Here is a 22,916-nt window from a genome sequence, read left to right as displayed (position 1 = left end):
AAAATCGATAAGATTATCAAACGATCCATACGTAAGTGTCATTTGATGGTAAATAAGGTATTGTATACTATCATTCAATATTAATTAAATACATTTTCTGGAAGCTTATTTTTTTGAATAAATAAATCGAAGTTTAAATAAATAATCTTTAAAAGTCGATAATATTATCGTGCGATTATTACAATCGATAGGTTAGCAAACGATAATTTTTTATACATAGATGCCATCTAGGAGTAATATCGGTTACTATATAAAAAATATTGGATATTCTAGGAGAAGCATCTCCCCTTTTTGATGCAATTGGATGTTGAGTTGCATTAATCGCAAGAATTGACAACATGAAGATGGCGGACGGACCTACAATCTTGAGAAGAAATAGACCCGGAACTAAAGCTAAAGTAAATATTATTATTAATAACTATAAATGTAATACCCTTTAAATTTGATACAAATGTTGCTTTGACGTTTCTCTGATTGTGACGAATTGATTTTTATTTCATGTACCGGCATCATCTAGCGCATATTTCAATGAATATTTATAAACAAATATAACAAATAATACTTATTTAATATAATTAATCTAACATTAGATAGTATTCTTTTCAAATTTAAAACTTCAACATTGTTTGACGTTTCTCATCAAGCTATCAATGGTTGTTTTTGAATTTTTTTTCTGTTGATTGTTTAAATATTTAACAGGATTTTAGTATGTGGCCGGATGAAGTGTTCGAAGAAATGGATAGTACATTGGCCGTACAACAATATATACAACAAACGATCAGGAGAGAACCGTCAAATATAGAATTGATACTTAATATGCCAGATGCTCAAGATGAAGGAGTTTGGAAGTATGAACACTTGAGACAATTTTGTATGGAACTTAATGGATTGGCAGTTAGATTACAAGAAGAATGTCATCCTGAGACATGTAATCAAATGACTGCGACTGAACAATGGATATTTTTATGCGCTGCTCATAAAACTCCTAAAGAATGTCCTGCTATCGATTATACCAGACATACATTAGACGGTGCAGCTTGTTTGTTAAACAGTAATAAATATTTTCCCAGCAGGTATATATATATATACAGTTATATATATATACAGTTATATATATATGTCGTTGTGTTTATAAATATTAATTAAGTTTATCGATTTTTTTGTTTTACAATATCAATATATAATTATTATATTATTTCAGAGTAAGCATCAAAGAATCTTCAGTGGCGAAACTTGGATCTGTATGTCGCAGAGTATATAGAATATTCTCTCATGCATATTTCCATCACAGAACGATATTCGATGAATTTGAAAATAAAACATTTCTTTGTCGAAGGTTTACTGCATTTGTAACTAAATACAATCTGATGTCTAAAGATAATTTGATAGTACCTATTATGGAAGAAGATGGTGCAACTGAAAGTGATGCATAAAATTTTTACTGTTTAATTAATTGAAAAATAGTATTACACAAGAAGAAACAAAAGAATTATCAGATTTAGGAAGATCTGGTGGGAATCTCTTGTTCCATAATCAGAATACATTTTCCCAAGAAATCATTTGTTAATGCGAAAGTGTATTCTTATAAAAGGTTGGTAAAGTTTTTCTCTTAGAAAATGTTTTATACCTAATGGGTATAATATCACGTCGAAAGAGAAAATGAGTAGAAAAATGATATTGATGACTTTTTGAAGAAGGAAGAAAGATAAAAAAAGTAAAAAAAAACAATATGCAAGCAATTTTTTCATGCTTCATAATTAGCTATTAAAAAATATATAATTAAGTTAATGTTTACCTATATGTAAGACTTATAAATCTTTGATAATATATTAAAAGACCGATAACACATTTCATTTGGTATGAATGAAGTACTGTTTAAAATTCTGAAACATTAAAACTTGCTCTCATTGTACATTTTCAATATTTCTATAATGTTTTATATAGTAGTATAACGATGGAAGAAAGAAAATTTAATATTTCTTATACATGTGTTTGTATTAAATAATGTATCTGTATTATAAATATCGATATTCTCTAACAGCTTTAAGATAAAAGCAATCGAGTAAGGAATGTTTACTTTTTCTTTTGTTTTTCTGATAGCATTTATATATCTAATTAATTACAATATGTTAAATTATATAACCGTAATAAATGCAATAATGAAAATATATTAGAATCTTATACCTTTTTATTATTCTCTTTCTTCGGTTTTTCTTTTTTTTTGATTCAATGACGTCAATGAATTTTTATTTGACCTCTTCTTTCCAAATTTTAACTCCATAGTAGAAGAGGTTTCTGAATCAATATTAATTGCATTACTATTATTATCGTCCTCAGAAGTGTTACTCTTATCTAGATCCAAATCTATAAAATCTGGTTCCATTGAATTAGCATTCCCTTGAAGATTGAATTGTCCAGAATCACCCGGTGCTTGATATCTTAACAAACATATTTTACGTGAATTTAAAAATGAAAAAACGATATTGATTCCCTTACACTATAACAACGTATAAAACTCGTGATATGCTTGAAGGCCTAAACATGATAAACACAAATTCTACTCATAGCAAATCTTATGAGCCAAACATAAGAGCATAAAATATAGTAATGAATATAATTCTGCTCATTAAGTCATAGTGCAAGAGGATAATTTCTAAAGAAATCTTACCCAAGTTCTGTAGTATCTTGAGCTTCTTTCGATAACAAAATATGAATTTCTGGTACCGATTGATTATCTCCTTCCTTAGTTTTTGCTCTAAAACAAATAAATCATATAATATCTTTATAAACAAAATAATAGGTTACATTTTAAACTTTATGTTTATGATTTATATACTTACACAACGTAACGTAATTTATTTATTTGATATAATCCTGGATTCTTAATTTTAAAAATTTCACTACAAGAAATAACTTTATAGACAGCTTTTCCAATTCCACACCAGATAATATTTTTAAACTTCGGAAATTCCTCTAGTGCATACCTTAAAACATTTTCTATCTTTGTACCACTGTTAACCTACAAAAATGGACACGTTTTAATAAACTATATTTGAATCGATGTAAACAAATTTTGGATTAATCGATCACATATGAAGTAACAGATAATAAATAAAAGACGAATACTTACACGCATTAAAATATATTTTGCAGGTAATTTGGTGAATGGTAAATCTTTATTTTCAACAGAATCTTCATCCTTTTTTATTTTATAGGGTACCTCTGCACTTCTTTTCTTAGCTCTCCCCATTTGTAAGCAAATCTAATTGAATGAAATAAATAATCCTTTTTACAAGAGATATTTTTATATTTTTACAGACGAATATCGATTTTAATCACGCACTGTCGTAATTTATATTCCTCGTATGAACCTTACTACGCGTGTTGCATTAATAAATGAATTAAACATTTTCTAATGAAAATTTCAAGTCAACACGAGCGACTTTGTATAGATCAATTGTTTGAGAATCTGTTTGGAAAATAGAAGACATGAGGGGCTTGAATTCCGGTTAGAGTTTTGAGTTTCCGGTTTAATTATCTGAAAAAGAAAAAAGAAAAGAGAAATAAATATTTCACGAATAGTACATATATAAATATATATATATATATATATATATATATCTAATATTGAAAAATTGATTGAAAAATATTCCAAGTATTTAGGACGATGAAGAAGTCGAAGTCTTGAAATACGTGCCATCTCATTTACCTCTATCTCTTTTTCTTTTTATATTACTGGGTCAGGGGTTTACAGTATTGCTTCTTCGAGACGAACTAATAACAAAAAATCATTAATGGGAGAATTTGGAATGGTTTTCTATAATAATGAAAATATTTCTATAATAATTATCACTTTAAAATCAAGCAAAAACGCGTATTTGTAAAGTTACGTTAGAGAATACGATATCGAAATGTTTTCTCGTGTAAAAAATCGATTTTTATCGATCTATGAATATCGATATTTTTTGATAGATTTACAATCGATATTATTTGAATTAATACAATGATCTATTTGAATGAATTAAATACAAATTTGTGTTTATTTAAAAACAAATAAAATAAATAAAATATACAAAGTATTTTCACCCATTCATTTTATTAACCATACCACCATTGTTTAATTTTAGTAATTTATAACGTGGCTAGATATTATAGACTATATTATTTTTTAAATAAAAGTAAGCTTGACCGAAATGAGAGAGAGAAATAATGGTGAAAGTCTTCCCTATCAATATTTTCCAATCAGCATTCTATCCCATGATAGGATTTTGATGGCAGTTAGGTAGAAGGATATAAGATTAGAGGGGGTGAAGGAAAGGTTCATTGAGAGGGTTGTAGATGTTGGGGGTTGAACGCGTAGGTGTATACCAATATGTTCTTGGTATGCGGCATAGTCGGCATAGCGTCGTGACTTCGACGGCATATTGCATTATTAAACACCCCCCTAGGCGCCTCTTGCCTGCATTCCATTATTATGAAAGGGTTTTTATTTCTAAAGGGTGACATTTCGAGCCTAGATAAAAAAAAAGGAAAAGTATAAGAAGAACCCACAAAAAATATAAGGGGAACGTACTTTGTACTATTTGAACTATTAATCCTTCCTTCTTTTCTTTTCTTTTCTAAAAAAAGAAATACTTAATAAGCTACAAAATGCTAATAATACAGTAGAAATTGTTTTTTTTGTTCATACGTTTATACAATTGTGTTTCTGTAGTTAGATTCTAACTAATTTACATGTTAATTACAAAAACGTAACTCGATCATTGTAATTTTTTATTGAAAATAGAGAAAACGTGGGTCGTATAAGATAGATCAACAAGAGTTTTAATTGCTTTCCTTCTGCCCTCTCCCCTTAACACTTTACAACACCCGTTCACCCACCCCAATTACACCCAATACTATTATTATTATTAGATTTCTATTAGGAATACCAGAAGATGTCTTCTGGTGATGACACCTTTTTAAACATGTCTTTACCACCTTCTCTTTTCTTCCATTCATCTAAATGTACTTTGGAAGATGTACGTTGCAAGCAATTTATTCGAAGTGGTTTCCTTTTTCTTCGTCTTCGTCTTCGCCGTCTTCTTCTTCGAGTATCGCAACGATTTTCTTATATACTTGAAGAAGAAGAAGAAGAAGAAGAAGAAGAAGAAGAAAAAGGGAAGAAAAATTATTTTTTTCTATTCGATTTCCAATAATTATTTGCTATTAAAATTAATATAATATAGAAAATTATATTTCAAAAACACATCTCTCTATTAGTCTTGGTATTAATATTATAATTAGTTACCAAAAAACAATGTTATTATTATTAATAATTAATATTACTTCAAACAATTGTTTGTCATCCTTCATAATAATTAATAATACCTCATAAATATTCGTACTAGCATATAACTTTCATATCTTCATTAATTAATCCTATAAACAATTATCGAAGATACAAATTTTACGGAATAACAATTAGATTTTTCCACTTCTACATATCGTCGAGAATAATAATCAATCTTATTGATAAAAACAAAAAAACAAAAATTAAAATAACAAAGTAATTAAAAATAATTCAAACTATTTTTCGAAACAACCACGCGTCTGCCGATAATTAAGCAAACGGAAATGATATCGAATTACCCTAAATCAGAAATCTTTGATAATAGGTAGAAACGAACGATGAAGTTGAATCGAAATAAAATCATCCCTTGCGATTGCGCATGACTCTTAGGGGTGAATAACGAAATTATCGCACCCCCTTGCGCTTATATATACGACCAAGATGATCGGCGAAAGTTTGTATTGTTCAATCGTTCCTCGTTTCACCATAAATTCTTATATTTCTCCTCTTTCTCTTCTTCTGCACCAATTTATCTATTTATCTATCAATTAACAAAGTTTTGTGTTATCTTCTTTCATGCAACAAGTAGGACCATATCGATCTATCTAGAAAAAGAAAAAAATTGTGAATTAAACTCAAAGTGATCTATATTAATCACGCGTGTATTTGTTGTGTATGTGGTATTGTAACATTTATATGTGTGATCATCTGTGCGTTTAAATAATTATTATTATCTGTTAGAAAAATATTTTTTTTAATCGATTCGTAGATTTTTCGTTTATTTTTTCTAAGTAAGAAGTTTATTTTTTTTATTTCGAAAAAATGGATATCGAAGAATTTCGAATTCGTGGGAAAGAAATGGTCGAATATATATGCGATTGCATGAATAATATTCATAAAAGAAGAGTAACACCAGATATTGGTCCTGGATACTTGAGACCGTTGTTACCTTCAGAAGCACCTCAACAACCTGAAGCGTGGGAAGATATTATGAAGGATGTTGAATCTAAAATTATGCCTGGAGTGAGTTAAATATATCTCATTAATTATTTTCATAAACAAATACTAAAAAAAGTTATGTAAAAATAGAAAACGTGATTTGCGTAAATTCATGTGTTGGATGTAAATTAATTTAAAAAACAAATTCTAGTTAAAAAAATTTGATTAAAATAGATACAAGGATTTATGTGAATCGCGTAAATCATGTATATGATGTAAATTACATTTTAAAAAAGAATTCTTGTGTAAAAAAAAAAAACAATTAGATACAAAATTATAGATAAAAATAATTGTGTGTTTATGTGTACGTTATAGATCACACACTGGCAACATCCAAGATTTCACGCATACTTCCCAGCAGGAAATTCTTTTCCATCAATTCTTGGTGACATGTTATCAGATGCGATTGGATGTATCGGCTTTTCTTGGGTCAGTTATTATTAATCAATCGATCATTAAGATTTTTAATTTAAAAAAAATTCTAAATTAATTTTGATTACTACATTGATTTAAATAGGGAGAGAGAAAGAGAGAGAGAGAGAAAAAAAATGAATTTTCATTTAATAATCTATATAGCTGAAGGGTAGAAATGATTGATCGATCTTAGTTGTCAGAAGAAGGAAATTATTATTTGCTTTTTATATATATAGTATATTTTATGATTTGATATGTCAGATATTACTTGATGAATGATTTTTTATAAATTCCCTCTCTCTCTTTTATTTATATAATAATATATTATTTTATTTTAGGCTTCTAGTCCAGCTTGCACGGAGTTAGAAACAATAGTTTGTGATTGGTTCGGTAATTATTCATTTACATTTAATATTATCGCACGATAAATTTCAAATATAATAATTTTATATTAAAATTGAAGGTAAGGCCATTGGTTTGCCAAAAGATTTCCTATATTTTAGCGAAGGCAGTAAAGGTGGAGGTGTCATACAGGTAGAACAATCTTTTTTATAAAAGTATTTCAACCTAATTAATAAATAAAAGAAAAATATTTATAAATTATATGTGTGAAATTTTAAAGGGTTCTGCTTCGGAATGCATTTTGGTATGCATGTTAGCTGCAAGAGCTCAAGCTATTGCTAGATTAAAAGAATCGTCGGGTCATGCACATTTAGATGAGACTGTATTATTGGGAAAATTAATGGCCTATTGCAGTAGAGAAAGTCATAGTTCTGTTGAAAAAGATGCTATGATTTCGTTTGTTAAATTAAGAATCCTAGAACCCGATGAAAAGAGCGTACTACGTGGTGAAACATTAAGACAGGTATATATATAACATAACAATTAATAGATTATAATCTATTATTTACCAGAAATAATTAAACTTCCGTTTGTACTCTTTAAAATAATATTCACCATAAAATATTCCAGGCTATCGAAGCTGATCTCGCAGAAGGTTTGGTTCCCTTTTTTGTTTCTACAACTCTTGGCACTACTGCTTGTTGTTCCTTTGACAATTTAAAAGAAATTGGACCAATCTGCAAAAAATATCCTGGAGTAAATAATTAGTTATATTTATGTTTTTATCTTCATTCGCATTAATATATTCAAAATTTTGAATAATAAATAATATTCATTTACAGGTTTGGTTACACGTAGATGCAGCATATGCAGGGAATGCTTTCATTTGTCCAGAATTAAAATACTTAATGGCTGGAATCGAATATGCAGATTCATTTAACACCAATACAAATAAATTCTTATTAACCAACTTTGATTGTTCTTGTCTTTGGGTAAAAGACAGATTCAAATTAACAAGCGCTCTAGTTGTTGATCCGCTTTATCTTCAGCATACACATGCTGATACTGCAATAGATTACAGGTCTCGATCAAATTTCATAATAATCTTTCAAATTGAATTATTTATTTTCATTACTCTAATAATTTTTAAATAAATTTATTTTCAGGCATTGGAGTATACCATTAAGTAGACGATTTCGTTCATTAAAACTATGGTTTGTTATGAGAAACTATGGTATATCAGGATTACAAGCATATGTTCGCAATCATTGTCAACTCGCAAAGAGATTCGAAGCCTTGGTGAGGAAGGACTCAAGATTTGAGATATGCAATGACGTTGTGGTGAGAAATATATTTCTCATTCTTAACATATATTTCTTAAACTAAAAGAAATTGATCTCTAAGTTAGTTTTTATATATTTTGTAACAGTTAGGTCTAGTATGTTTCCGTGCGAAGGGTTCTGACAAACTTAATCAAAAACTTCTGAGTAGTATTAACGATTCAGGAAAGATACACATGGTACCAGCACGTGTTAATCAACGTTATACAATTCGCTTTGCTCTTGCTGCACCAAATGCATCTACTGATGACATTGGTAAGTTAAAAACTCAAGATTCTTGACGAACAAACAAATACGAAGTCTTTGCTCTAAACTATTTCTAAGATAAACATTAAAAACAAAACAAATAAATTATTTATTATCACAGATATAGCTTGGTCCATTATAACAGACTACTTGGCGGAATTGTTAGAATCTAAGGTACAAAATTAAAATGAAATAACTGATTATTTAATTACATCGTCTTGATCTTGAAATCATGTCAATCAAATCTTGTAGGATGTAATGGATGAGTTGGCTGATATTCGTGAGAAGAAACGTAAAGCTACGTTAGAACAAAGACGATCCTTTTTCGTTCGTATGGTGTCTGATCCTGCTATACAACCTGGGTTTACTAAAACGCCAAATAGAACCGGGGCGAAGCTTGATACTCAAGCAACGATTGGTGGTATTGGAACTAACTCCCACACTGGAACGTAAATATTATATAATTTATCATTTAAATAAATATCTTTTGAACATTTTTTTTTTATAAGCTGATATATATATAATATTATTTGAATACAATTTAGACGTTCATGGATATCTTGGCCACTGGCATATTTGAAGCATGCAAGAGATAGTACTGATACAAGCGAGTTATCATTAAGGTATAAAACAAATGATAATAATAAATGTTAATTAATTCTAATTAACGTTTCTCTCTCATTCCATTAAGATTTCGACATTTGGATACAATGGTAAGATTGAAAACAAGTGGTGCTGGAAGTAGACGTGGTAGTAGCAACGGATGTAGTCCAGAACCATCACCTACAGCTTCACCGTCTCGTGGAAGATCACCTAATGGCAGAACGTAATGATTATAAGTATAATGATTAGAAAATCTTGTAAAAACAATTTCTCTTTTAAGTATTCAAGATATAAATAATGACATAGTTTGAAGACGAACAATGATTCAATTGTTGTTAAATTTATCTGTTCATTTTAATATGAATACTGCCTATAAAACAAATGTAAAGAATTGTTTGCCAATGGATTAATTAAACAATTTAATTCCGATATCTACGATTGGTTCCTTCAATTATTATATTTTCCTTTCCTTATAAAATTAAATAACATTGTTGATTTATTATCGAGAAATGAATTTTCATAGTTTATTCTCTGTCTCCTACATTGACAATAAAACCCGTTCGATCGGTTTCTGCATATAAACCTATTTAGGGAAGAAAAATTAATAAAATAATAATAAAAAAACGAACAGAAAACTGTAGAATATTTTCAGATCTAAAAGAATGATTTCATTTGTACAGTTCCTGCTAGTTCGTTGGAAATCCAATTGAAAAAAACGTCGAATGCAAGGAGACCATGCGTGAAGGTGATGTTGAGAAAATGGAATCTACCTTGTATCTGTGTTTATATGTTACAAAGATTGAGCGGTGACCTGTCACCGTTTCTACAGGGTGCTGTAAATGTAGGTGAAGAGTAAATATCTATTAATAAACAACGGAAAGCGCGTTAAGGGTGGGGGGTTGAATTTACTCCCCGTGCAACATCGAAAGACTATGTGCTCGTTTATTCAAGCACCGACCCCATCACGTTGCCATAAGCCATTGATACTCGCCACATACACATATAAAAGTGTATATGTATATCTGAAAAAAGATATACTATGAAATAAATACAAATGAATATCTCTGAAATAAAAAATATATGAAGCAAATGTGAAAAATAAAATATAAATATATTTCTTTAATATAGAATAAAATATTTAAAAATCAATGAAATATAAAAGTATTTTAAATATATATATATATTACATTTTATTTCATATATGTTTTATTTAATTTTTTTTTATATATCAAAAATTTAATGAACAAGAAATTATATAACGTGTATGTACAAAAGCTATTAAAAAAGCCATGAATAATAAAAATGAGTTAGTTCGAAGGTAAATACCATATTTCGAAGAAATGATAATACTAATCATCTAGTTATTCTTATCATAGGTATTTTAATATTTTTAATACGTAATTTTTAAAAGGACGAATAATACCGTAACATTATTTATGACTTTGTATGCAGTTTTCGATAAAATAGAAAAAAAAAACAAGAGATAATAAATGAATAAAATTTTCATTAAAAATTATCAATAAAAATGATCTATAATGTATTCTTCGATTGAATTCAAATAATTAAACGCCAAAATTTCTTTAAGAATCGAACAATTATACCAGAAATTATTTTTACTCGTCCTTCTAATAAATTCATTAAATTGCAAACAATTATAAATAAAATTGATTTCGATTATCCTTAAAGAATTCGAGGAATCTGAAATAAAAATACCATTGAGACATATTTCCGTAAGAAAAAATTCACAAAAATTGTACTTAATTTCGTTGTTCCGGTGTAATTGTTTTTCCCCCATACTTATATAAACGTTCATAGTATATTTGTCATATAATTCTTTATAATATGTTTAATTACAGGAATTATTCGATTGAGATTGATATAAGGATGATTTATTATTCCGTATAGTACGATACGCGTATATGTTCCCTTCAAATATTACACCTGAACTTAAACAATGTTTTTTCTCTGTAAGTGATTATTCGCCACTGTAAATAAAATCTTTTGGATAAATGGAAAAAAGAGAGAAAAATATAGTGAGATTTTCTTTAAACATATCGTTAAAGTCTCGTTATCCTTATCAAAAACTTGCAAAGAAATAAAAAGGAGAATTCCCACCATAAAAATTAATCTTATGTTTCCTGCGACGTAATGGACAAAACCCGCAAAACGGTGACGCAAATGAATAAAAAATGTAATTTTCTTAAATCTATATCGTAAGCCAAAGTGACCAACAACATGACGAAGAGAAGAAGGGATGTGCAAAAGTGATAGTGTCAATAAAAGTGACCGGCGCTTTGGCTGATGCTACAGTTTCTCATCGAGTTTGACGCAAGTCACGTTAAATATTAGAACGAGATCGCGCGGACTTTTATTTTCTATAAGTTCTTCGCTAAAGAGTTAGTGGCTTTTTATTCATACAAATATTATTATATTTTTCAATATCACGTATCATTTGATACATATTTTATCTTCTTTTTACAATTTTTGCTCCTTCTAACGTTGTATGTATGTAAAACACGCGAGTGAATACTTTAAAAAAAAAAAAAAAATACAAAATTAACTTACGAAATATATTAATAATATTTTTATTAAAATTTAAAAGAAAAAGTATTCTTCTCTGTATAATAAGATTAATATTAGTGTAAATTTCTAATGTAATATTAAGAAAATTGTGAGGAAGCTATTAAGAACAAAAAGAAAATGCAATTTAACGAGCAATGTGTTAATATTCGTTTTTTGTACTTAAAAGAAAAATTTGTCGGTACTAAGTAACGATTAGTATAAAATTTAGATCGTTAACAATTTTTTAAAAATAATATAAAAGAAAATATGTGAACGAAATAAAAAAAGAAATAATAATGAATAGATCGATTGCTTAACTTTCGGAATTATAACGAGTAACGATACATTACAAGTCCAACGATTGATATGAATATAAAAAAAATAATAAACGTTTGTTAAACAATATTTCTATTTCTGGAATCAAATAAAAAAAAGCCTGATTCTTTTTTACGTAATTGCTGATAGAAAATATTAAATAAGACACGTTTCTTGAAATCGTGCCTAATCAAAAGCATTTATACTTTCTTTAAACATACATACAAGCATATGCATATATACACAAGAAAATAAAATATAAAATAAAATAATATAATATAAAAAAATATATTCTAGAGAGAGTAAATTGGCTTATCATGAACATCGACGAGTTTCAAGTACGTGGAAAGGAGATGGTCGAGTATATATCCGAGTATTTTCGTACCTTGGAAGGTAGAAGAGTCACTGCAAATGTTGATCCAGGATATTTGCGACCCCTTTTGCCAAACGAGGCACCAGCTAAACCCGAATCATGGGATGCCATTATGAAAGACGTCGAAGGGAAAATAATGCCTGGTGTAAGTATCGATTTTATCTGATAAATTTGATCGATCGATTACCCCTTCCCCGTTCATTCTAATTATAATTTTCTTTCTTTTCTTTTTTATATAACACAACATATAAGAACGCAAGTAAGTGTGCGTGCGTGTGTGGAAAAATACGTACGTATGTTAGAAACTTTGACAAAAGTATGCTCTTGTCTAAAATAATGTTACATCCACTTTAACGAATGTTTTTTTATGTTCATTCAAGTGATCCAAACTGCGTTTCAAAAATACAAACACACACATGCACTCACGTATACCTTCTATAGTTCGTTCAAGTATTATAATATGTAGGAAAAAAAAGAAAGAAAGAATAAAATAAAATAGAAAAATAACACCCGCTAATACATGTGTATGTATATATATATCTGAGTATATACACACATATGTGTACATATATATATAATATATATAAGAAAAAAAACAAGATTAAAAGTCTATGTAACGCACGATTGCTCACGATGATGGTCGAGACGACGTGAAAATCGATTTTAAAAAATTACTTGGAACTTACATATAATTAGAACATTAACTATATAACTTAAAGTTGATGATATACAAAAATAAAAATATATTAATATTTAATAATAATAATTATAAAATATATAAATATATTTTTTTCGTATATTTACAGATCACGCACTGGCAACATCCAAGATTTCACGCATATTTTCCATCAGGCAATTCCTTCCCGTCTATCTTAGCCGGCATGTTATCAGATGGAATAGGTTGCATCGGTTTTTCGTGGGCATCCAGTCCCGCTTGTACAGAATTGGAAACTATTGTTCTCGATTGGTATGCTAAAGCTATTGACCTACCAAGAGAATTTTTATCAGAAGAGAAGACATCTAAAGGTGGCGGAGTTATTCAAGGTTCAGCATCTGAGTGCATTTTAGTGACAATGCTAGCTGCTCGAACTCATGCTATAAAATTACTGAAAGAACAGGAACCGGACCTAGAAGATTCAGCTTTCTTGCCAAGATTGGTTGCTTATTGCTCGACAGAAGCTCATTCTTGTGTGGAGAAAGCAGCAATGATAAGTTTAGTCAAATTAAGAGTTCTCCAGCCAGATGACAAGGCTTCTCTTCGTGGTAAAAGACTGGAAACAGCAATTAAGGAAGACGTAGCTAATGGTTTGGTACCATTCTTTGTATCCACTACATTGGGTACAACTGGATCGTGTTCTTTTGATAATCTCGTTGAAATTGGACCAGTTTGTAAGCTTTATTCTAGTATTTGGTTACACGTGGATGGTGCTTATGCTGGTAACTCATTTATTTGTCCAGAGATGAGACCTTTCATGGCTGGAATCGAACATGCTGATTCCTTTAATACAAATCCTAATAAATGGTTATTAGTTAACTTTGATTGTTCGTGTTTATGGGTTAAGAATAGAGTAAAATTGACATCTGCTTTGGTTGTGGATCCTCTTTACCTTCAACACGCTAGATCAGGTGAATCTATTGATTATCGTCATTGGGGTATACCGCTGAGCAGAAGATTCAGAGCTTTGAAACTTTGGTTTGTCATGAGAACTTATGGTATAACTGGGCTACAAAAATATATAAGAAATCATATTAGATTAGCAAGAAGATTCGAAGCTCTCATGAAAAAAGACAGAAGATTTGAAATAATGAACGATGTACGCGTCGGTCTTGTATGTTTTCGATTGAAAGAATCAGATGAGATCAATCAAGAACTCTTGGCGAATATCAATGCATCTGGAAGATTACATATGATTCCTGCTAGGGTAATGGGTAAGTATATATTGAGATTTTGTGTTGTAAAAGAGAATGCAATGGAAGAAGATATTGACTATGCCATTGAAGTTATCGAAGAGCATGCAACAGAAGTCTTATTGGCGCACTATCAAGGTACCGAAGATGAATTTAGGGCTAAAGGTCCTAAGAGTCCTGCTGCATTGGATAAGAAACTTGTAAGAAAGTTCAGCTTCACCAGAAGTGTTACTAGAGATGTCTACAAAAGATCAAAATCAAAGTCGAGTCTTCACGATGGTGCAACACCCATCATGGTTGTAGATGATCAAGCACAAGAAGTTGATAGCATTGAAGAAAATGTCTTCTGCAACAGTAGGTAGACCGCAACTGAGCTCACGGTACCTAAGAAAAGAAATCAACTGTTCTCCTTGCCGTGAGCTTCTAATCATTTTCTTGAGTATGGTACATTGGAAATATAGAATTTATAAAGTGTGTCCTAGAATTTCAACGATTAAGATTAAGATTAAGATTAGACTGATACGTTTTTGATCAACATCTAATAGAGCATTGAAAAATGTAAGCATATGAGTGTTCGAATATTATCAATCTTGATATATAAGAAATTATTCAAACTTGATATCATTTATGCAAACATAAGCAGAAAGGTAGAAAAAAACAATAAATCATTTAATGCGATAATATTCTAACACTTATAACTATATAAAATATGCATACACTGATAATCGATCTGCTTGTATTATTATTGTACATTATCGTAGTTTGTATGTACGAACTTGGTTTTAATTTACTTACATAAAACAAGTAGAATCTATATTTGAGGATAATGGTGCCTAAAAAACAAAGTTACGAATTTATTCTTTGTTTTAGTACTTGGAACTTTTCAAATGCACCGTATATATATTTAAAACTGTAAAACTTTTATGTAATAGTTAAGAATCATATCAATTTATCCAAGTTAGATACTATGCAATTATGTATACGTGTAAAAATCGAATAATGATGTGTATAAACAGGCAACTAACGACTGCCATTGTATGCAAGAATCGTAATAATTTTCTATATGCAAAGTAGTATATATATATATATACAAAATTGACTTTAATTAACAAATTTTATATAAATGGTAAAAAATATATGTACAAGGTGTCCTGTAACTGGTGATACAAGCAAGCAGGAGGTAATTTTACATTAAAAGCTAAGTAGAGAACATAAAATAAAACTCTTTCATACAAGACTTTGTTTTTGAGAAAAATAAGTTGGAGAATTTGTCGAGTACACGTGTACTACATTTTCAAGTTAGTCTTTTATATAGAAATACCTTCTTTTGCTTGTACCATAAGTGACAAGGGACACTCTGTATATTGAATATAGAAAATTGTAGAAATATGTTAGTCGACGGTATGAATGTAAATTATCTATTAAGTAGTCGAACATATATTTATACGTATGTTGCAAAAAAAGCGATAATTCATTATTTTCAATATGTTCATTGATATTTAAATAATTTATTATGCCGATTACTAATCTAAAATAACAAGAGTAATAACAAAGACGAAAAAATTTCTAGTTAATAAATATGCATATTTTATATTACTCTGTTAAATTACTAATTTATTATTAAATATAAGATTAAAAAATTAAAATAAAAGTATTATTTGCAACGAGATTTAAAGATGTCCTGAATTTTTTATTTCTATGATTATGAATTAAGAATAAATAATAAATAATACCTGCTGTATTATAATTGAAATAAAGTAGCTCACATAAATATCTCTTTGCACGATTATAATTTACAAATCATACAGTAAATATGAATATTGTATGTAAAGAAAATAAAAATAAAAACATTTTTCATTACGTAATATTAATCATTCTATTAATTACAATCTAATCCTATACTGTACGTCATAATTGGCAAGAAAAATAATTACGTTTTTAAAATAAATAATAAAACTCATAATGTAAAATCTAAATTAGCTGTAATATTAAAGATTACTTAAATGATTATCTTTTTAACTAACCATTTATAATTAACAATTTGTTGAGATTGGATATTACGGAATAGCCATAGGCAGCATGTGCAATATAGTTTATTAATATTAAAGATGATAATAAAGATACAGATTTAAATTAATAATACAATTTGTATCAATTGTATTAAAATGTATTTTCTATTACGTATCTTTTTTCTTTTTAATCGATAATATTAAATCTATTATAAAAGAATAACAGTCCTTATAAATAATAGAAAAAGCTTACTTTACATTTGACCGCATTGCGATATTGTTACAGGTATCTTCGGTTTGTTATTTGGCCCGGTAGGAACGTTTTCTACTTTTCTCATGACCAATAAACCATCAATTACTCTTCCAAAAACTACATGCTTCCCATCTAGAAAATTACACTTAGCACATGTAATAAAAAATTGACAACCATTGGTATCCTTTCCGCTATTCGCCATGGAAAGTAATCCAGGTGAGTCATGTTTCAAGGTAAAGTTTTCATCGGGGAAAGTTCCTCCACCATAGATGCTGATTACTCCTGTACCATCACCATTTACAAAATCTCCTCCTTGTATCATAAAGTCTTTGATCACTCTATGAAATATAGCGCCTTTGAATCCTAATGGTACCCCGTCCTTTCTATACTCTCCGGTACAAAATTGTCGAAAGTTTTCTGAAGTCTTTGGACATACATCTTCGAAAAGCTCAAATATCATACGACCAATTTCATTCGTACCCACTGATACATCAAAAAATACAACTGGATTATTTGGATTGCGCAGCTGAGCTTGGATCTGATTCCAAGTAGGCATATTTCTTTCTCGATTAAGTACACTGTAAATACAATTAATTTTCATAAACGTTTAGAAATCTTACACACATTTGCAATTATATTAATAATAATGTAAATAAATCTGTTGATATTAATATATATACATAATCAAATGTTTTACCTCATCAATGAATATCACCTCAAGTTCTAGCCTCAAAATTTGATGCGCCTTTTATCACGCCGTATAAATTTTTCGAGTTAAACAAAAATATTTTGTCAATAATCCTGTAAAATAAAGTATTTTAATCACACTTTAATACGTTTAATTAATTATTGTATCGTAAATAAATTCTATGTTATGATGGAAATAATAACGTGTTCATATAGTAGCCGACAAGTCATCGAATTTTTCGAAATACACACGTATACTTACATAAATGTAAAACTAACATCACATAATAACTTCGAAAAAGGATATATTTTATTTAAAAGTAAAAATTAAGAATAATTAACATATATCGTAGCACTATAAGAATTATTAAATAAAGTTTATAACAAATTTAATAAAATTAAAAGCTGTACGTGGCCATTTTGTTTTATTTCTATCTGATAAGTGTCACGTGACCTGAATGCAACTCAATTCACGCGCGTAGCGCTAAATTTGAATTTAATTTTTTAATAATATAAATTTTTTCCAAGTATGTGATATAACAAATGTGATATTAAAACAATTGTTTAATTATTATCTAAAATAAAAGGCAATTTTATTTTTGTCTTTGTCATGCTGTACATTATAAATACCTTTAATAAGTTTTTATTTACACTCATATTATTTTTACTAATGGTAAGTTTTATATTGTAAAAACTGTACTATGGTACCTTTAATATATACATGTTATTTGGAATAATTCCATTATAGTTGTCTTTTTTGTGTATAGAAATATTTATATACATATATATACATATATGTATTTAAATGTAAGATCAAAGAGACTTTTATACAAATTATTTAAAACAGTGTACTTTTTTAAAATTCATTAAAAAAAAGAATGTAGTGGCTACTACTATTTGGTATTATATTATTTATAATAAATCTCAATTTAATATAAATATAATTAAAAAAAATCCAATGTTTTATAAGTTTCTTCTTTTGTGAAATAAAAGTATTTGAAAATTACATATGAGTTTTAACGTGTTCCATTAATATGTTTTTATCAGTAAAATCTTCCCCACATATACCACAAACTAATTCTTCTCCATCATCGCTATCTTGTTGATAATTAACAATTTCTATAACTGTTCCTTGAGAAACTCCTTCGTGTAATAACGATTCCTGTCTATTGCAATTATGACTTTTTAATGTCTGATCTTGTCTAGATATATCATGCGTAGCCATATCCATTGGTAGATTAGTATTACCCATCTGCGCAATTTGACTAGAATAATTTTCGTGATCTTCAGGATTATTAGTTATCGTCAAAATAGGAAGTGATTCATTCGGCTTTGATAATAAGTGTAGGGCATTACTTTGTTTGGAGGATTGTATTAAATGCATTGTATCAACTTCATCATTTCTATTCGTAGTTATAGTATGAAGAGCATCATTATCTTGTAAAATATGTGCAGTGTTATTTTGTTTTTCCATAGTAATTAAATAAGAATCAGTAGGTTCTTGATCATTTTGTGTAATATGAACATTTTCATTTTGTTTGTTGTCTAATATTAATCTTACATTATCATGTTTAAGTTCAGATATCGCAATTAAATTTTCACTATGCCTTTCCGCAGTAACTACAAGATAAGTATTATTTTGTTTATTATTTACAATTTGTTGACAATCTGATTTATCCATTGCTTCCGTAATAGACAACAAAGCTTTATTTTGTTCTAATCTTGAAATTTCATGATCATCTATATTTTGTTTCTCTTGTGTACCTTCTCCTAAAGATGCTTTAGATTTTTTCCTCGTAGGTCGTGATTTAGGAGCATTATTATTTGTTTTTGCTTTAGCTTCAGCTATCATTTGATCAGAGTGTTTAACAATATGTGCACACAATTCATCGCGATCTTGATTCAATGCACCGCACAAAGGACATGGATAAGGCGGTCCTGTAACTTCTGTTTCATTTTTTCCTGCAGCATGAACCCATCTAACATGTTCACGAAGGACTACTTTCTGATTAAAAGCTCTTGAACATAAAGGACATACATGTGGCCTTTCTCCTGTGTGAATTCGTTCGTGTTTTCTTAATGTACCGCCATCTCTAAATGCTTTCCAACAAAATTTACAACCATATGGTCTTTCACCAGTATGAGTACGATTATGAATTAAATATCCTTGACGAGAGGAGAAAGTTTTTGAACAGGTATTGCAATGGAAATATGCTGGACTTCCTGCATGAGTTCTACCATGCTCCCAAAGACCTTGACGCGATACAAAACTTTTTCCACATTCTGTACAAGTGAATGGCGAGTCACCAGGATGAGCAGATAATCTATGCTTATCTAATTGATTTTGTTTTTCAAACTGCGTTCCGCAAACTTCGCAACAATGAGTTTTTTTCCTATGTATCCATTGATGTCTAAACATTTTCTGCTTGGTTGTAAATTTCTTTCCACATTCCGAGCAAGCATGTTTCCCCCATTTGCTATTTGATACACCCTGATCTATATTATTTTGCATAATTTTTTTGGTGCAAGTAGTTTGATGAGTTGCCAAATGACTTGCATCTTGAAATTGTTTATCGCAATATTCACATTCAATAGGCATCCAGTTTTTAGATGCATGAACTTTCTCATGAGATGTCAATGCCATTGCTTTTGAAAAACTAATACCGCAATGACTACACGTGTGTTGTTTGTTAACATCTGTTCCCATATCTACATAATTTCTTCTACTTTCATTGTTATATGTAAGTGCCTCAACTTTGATCATACCGTCCGAATTGTTGAATGCATTGAGAGGTAAACTATATTGCTGATTAATTTGATTATTTATATTATTTGGCTGAGTATATTCGAATTGTGTTACTTCACCATTAGGTAATACATTAAACTCGTGCAATGTATCTATTTTTTCATCATGATTGGAAATTGTACCAACAGTGGATTGTTCGTTTTGAAAAGTAAATGAAGGAACAGTCCAATGAACTTGACAGGTATTATAATTTTGAACAATTTGAACGGTAGAAGATGGAACAGAGACAGTTTGTGATTCAGATGTATTATTTTCCGACCACTTTCTAACTGTCTCCACTGATTGTTGTACATTATTACCTCTCGATTGCATTATAGCACGGCCAGCTACATAAGTATGTATTTTCATATGATTAGATAAGCTGGAAGGTCTTTGAAAATCAGCACCACAAATAGTACATTTATGCGGTCTTTCAATTTGATGAACTTGTAACATATGTGATTGAAGATTGCTTTTGGAACGAAACAAATTACCACATGTTCTACATGCATGAGGTCTATCTACTTGATGACAAACCATATGATTATTTAAATCCATTTTTCTTTCAAATGTTTCTCCGCAAGTTGTACATGATAACTTACTGACATTACACGTAGGCTGATGTTTAGCAAATTCACTTTGCATAAACAGATTGGCGCAATTAGGACAAGTGACTTTCTTATTTTCAAAATATGGATACATTCCTCCCAATTGACGAAGCGCTTCCACAGCCATTGATTCATCATCGCCAGAAGTATATTGTTGCTGTTCCTCCTGTTTGATATATATTGGATAAACACTACGGTTTTCATCCTCTTCGTCTGATCTCTCTGGTAAGATTTCAACAGCAACATGTCCTTCTTGTATATCAGTATTAACATCATTAACAGGAACTTCTGTTAAACCATCTTGCAGTACACAATCATCAACAGGTTCACATATTTCTTCATGGGATATTATATTTTCTTGAATATTATCATGCACTCCAGATAATGGAAAGGTAACATATTGTTCATTATCATGAGCTTCCATTGTGTTAAATTTTTCTTTTATGAAATGTGATATTTCTTTATATTTATTTAAATAACTTTACTCTATGAACCTAGTTTCACCTAACATTAAGTTAGGTCTTGTCAAGTTAGGTCCTGTCAGTGTAACCATTAAAAATCTTAATCAATCGTACGCATATTCTTCCAAATAAATACATTTCCATTTCATATTTTGATATTAACTTTATATTATTTTAGATTTATTTAATTATTAAAATAATTACTTTCTTTTCTATACATGTTGGATAATAATATACTTTATACAGTTAAATGCACAATAGTAGATTTCTTTCATAAGTAATAGTATTGTTAATAATCACTATCTTTTGTTAAACTAATAACAATTGTTTAAATTAATACGAATTTGTAGAGTTGAAAGTTTCACATAATATTTAATTACTCTAAAAGATTTACACATTTAGTCAAAATTCTAACATTTAACAAGGTTACTTTGATCGTAGTATATAACATATGATCTATCTGAAGTTATCTGCGTTTAAGTTCACCCTTATTAAGAAGATTTTTCGCGGGAAACATGAAAAAAAAAATAATAATATAGTTTTTTCAATTACTTTCAATTAACAAGAATAAGATTATTTTTAAATTATTCATATTTTTTTTAATTTCATACTTCTTTTTTTAATTCAAATAAATATTATTCGTACAAGTATCGAATTAAATTAAGATGCAAATGTATTACTCGATAGATAAGTTTTATATTAAACTTAAAAACAAATGTATTCGCGAATACAATAATATTAAAAATGATTAGATTGTAATTAAAATAAAATAATAATATATTAATGTTTTTAATAAAATATTTATGCTACTGGCAATATAAGTAAAATGATATCTTGAAATATGCAGAATTCTGTTTTATCTTCCGATATGCATTTATGTCAGATAGACAAGAATCGAAACTACAACCATCTAACGAAAATAGAAAAAACTTGAATACTTGAAAGGTATTAGTTAATTGTAAAAACTTTATATATATTTTTTGTTATTTAATTAAAATGATGTCTATTTAAGCAGTTATTCGTTTGATATTACTTGCGATGGAATGTATGTTAAATAATCCATATTAAATAAAATATGCAAAGATGCAATGAATGCAAAGATGCAATGAATGCATCGAGGGAAAGCTCTTTTTTAGATTGCGATTGTTATTTGGCTGGAATTAAAAAAGTATTATAAATATATAAAAGTTATTAAAAAACCAATACTAATACGTGCATTAGAATTAATTCTATTCTGAAACAAAGTAAAACAAAAATTAAATATCAACAATGTTGGATTACTTCCTAATACCTGTAAAAATACAAAAGATATTAAAAAACATTATAAAGTAATTAGTTTCTATATATTAAATGGATAAAAGGAAACAAGGAAAGGAATAAAAGAATATGGTATTAATTAGGAAGTTAAAAGAAACTAATTACAATTATAATGTTTATGGTAAGCGGTCTTTGGCTGGATTTTACTTACAATGGAATGTATAACATATTAAATATGTTAAACATTATACTGAAAGTAAAATACCATTGCCCAGGTCTAACCACGAGGAGGTAACCGCTTCTGAAGACCCACGAGGGATGTGCATCCTGAAGATGTCCACGTCCGAATTAAATTAGAAACCAAAGAAAATGATAACACCGAGAACGTTTTTTAATGAGCCCCACTCTTAGACCCCATCCTA

General features: G+C 28.9%; 6 protein-coding genes across 10 annotated transcripts; 3 read left to right on the top strand and 3 right to left on the bottom strand.

The window, feature by feature from the left end:
• The first annotated feature begins 12 nt into the window (after positions 1 to 12).
• LOC106787314 (MOB kinase activator-like 4) lies at positions 13 to 1,706 on the top strand. Of its 3 annotated transcripts, none has more exons than XM_014749567.1 (4): positions 13 to 31; positions 274 to 398; positions 700 to 1,073; positions 1,202 to 1,706. In XM_014749567.1, exons 2-4 carry the CDS (start codon positions 339 to 341, stop codon positions 1,431 to 1,433), a joined length of 666 nt encoding a protein of 221 aa, XP_014605053.1. In that variant the 5' UTR covers positions 13 to 31; positions 274 to 338; the 3' UTR covers positions 1,434 to 1,706. The 3 variants fall into 3 exon arrangements, with proteins under 3 accessions (XP_014605053.1, XP_014605052.1, XP_014605054.1); XM_014749566.1 differs by lacking the exon at positions 13 to 31 and adding an exon at positions 39 to 57; XM_014749568.1 differs by lacking the exon at positions 13 to 31 and having other exon boundaries at positions 319 to 398; positions 680 to 1,073.
• A 249-nt stretch (positions 1,707 to 1,955) lies between these two features.
• Positions 1,956 to 7,788, bottom strand: LOC106787315 (ribonuclease P protein subunit p25-like protein). Of its 2 annotated transcripts, none has more exons than XM_014749570.1 (6): positions 7,703 to 7,788; positions 3,344 to 3,538; positions 3,131 to 3,262; positions 2,841 to 3,019; positions 2,669 to 2,755; positions 1,956 to 2,438 (listed from the first exon to the last, which is right to left on the bottom strand). In XM_014749570.1, the coding sequence occupies exons 3-6, from the start codon at positions 3,248 to 3,250 to the stop codon at positions 2,192 to 2,194; spliced, it is 633 nt and encodes a 210-aa protein (XP_014605056.1). In that variant the 5' UTR covers positions 3,251 to 3,262; positions 3,344 to 3,538; positions 7,703 to 7,788; the 3' UTR covers positions 1,956 to 2,191. The 2 variants fall into 2 exon arrangements, with proteins under 2 accessions (XP_014605056.1, XP_014605055.1); XM_014749569.1 differs by lacking the exon at positions 7,703 to 7,788 and adding an exon at positions 3,710 to 3,912.
• On the top strand, positions 5,436 to 10,039 carry LOC106787311 (aromatic-L-amino-acid decarboxylase-like). The gene is made up of 13 exons (XM_014749562.1): positions 5,436 to 6,355; positions 6,647 to 6,760; positions 7,084 to 7,135; positions 7,209 to 7,279; positions 7,368 to 7,610; positions 7,718 to 7,843; positions 7,930 to 8,168; positions 8,254 to 8,428; positions 8,517 to 8,682; positions 8,795 to 8,847; positions 8,926 to 9,122; positions 9,219 to 9,296; positions 9,365 to 10,039. The coding sequence occupies exons 1-13, from the start codon at positions 6,155 to 6,157 to the stop codon at positions 9,501 to 9,503; spliced, it is 1,854 nt and encodes a 617-aa protein (XP_014605048.1). The 5' UTR covers positions 5,436 to 6,154; the 3' UTR covers positions 9,504 to 10,039.
• Positions 10,040 to 11,531: 1,492 nt separating this feature from the next.
• Positions 11,532 to 16,299, top strand: LOC106787312 (tyrosine decarboxylase-like). The gene is made up of 3 exons (XM_014749564.1): positions 11,532 to 11,672; positions 12,451 to 12,671; positions 13,333 to 16,299. The coding sequence occupies exons 2-3, from the start codon at positions 12,471 to 12,473 to the stop codon at positions 14,794 to 14,796; spliced, it is 1,665 nt and encodes a 554-aa protein (XP_014605050.1). The 5' UTR covers positions 11,532 to 11,672; positions 12,451 to 12,470; the 3' UTR covers positions 14,797 to 16,299.
• Positions 16,300 to 16,510: 211 nt separating this feature from the next.
• On the bottom strand, positions 16,511 to 17,773 carry LOC106787316 (peptidyl-prolyl cis-trans isomerase H). 2 transcript variants are annotated; one of them, XM_014749571.1, is made up of 3 exons: positions 17,646 to 17,773; positions 17,394 to 17,497; positions 16,511 to 17,274 (listed from the first exon to the last, which is right to left on the bottom strand). In XM_014749571.1, the coding sequence occupies exons 2-3, from the start codon at positions 17,396 to 17,398 to the stop codon at positions 16,698 to 16,700; spliced, it is 582 nt and encodes a 193-aa protein (XP_014605057.1). In that variant the 5' UTR covers positions 17,399 to 17,497; positions 17,646 to 17,773; the 3' UTR covers positions 16,511 to 16,697. The 2 variants fall into 2 exon arrangements, with proteins under 2 accessions (XP_014605057.1, XP_014605058.1); XM_014749572.1 differs by lacking the exon at positions 17,646 to 17,773 and adding an exon at positions 17,588 to 17,602.
• A 539-nt stretch (positions 17,774 to 18,312) lies between these two features.
• Positions 18,313 to 21,747, bottom strand: LOC106787341 (zinc finger and SCAN domain-containing protein 2-like). Its single transcript, XM_014749628.1, has one exon. It carries the CDS (start codon positions 21,198 to 21,200, stop codon positions 18,387 to 18,389), a length of 2,814 nt encoding a protein of 937 aa, XP_014605114.1. The 5' UTR covers positions 21,201 to 21,747; the 3' UTR covers positions 18,313 to 18,386.
• Positions 21,748 to 22,916: the final 1,169 nt, after the last annotated feature.

This window comes from Polistes canadensis, unplaced genomic scaffold (assembly GCF_001313835.1).
Source record: "Polistes canadensis isolate GaletaPanama2010 unplaced genomic scaffold, ASM131383v1 scaffold_98, whole genome shotgun sequence".
Taxonomy (NCBI): Eukaryota; Metazoa; Arthropoda; class Insecta; order Hymenoptera; family Vespidae; genus Polistes; species Polistes canadensis.
The sequence above is the reverse complement of the archived record's forward strand: the minus strand, read 5'-3'. Positions and strand labels throughout refer to the sequence as shown.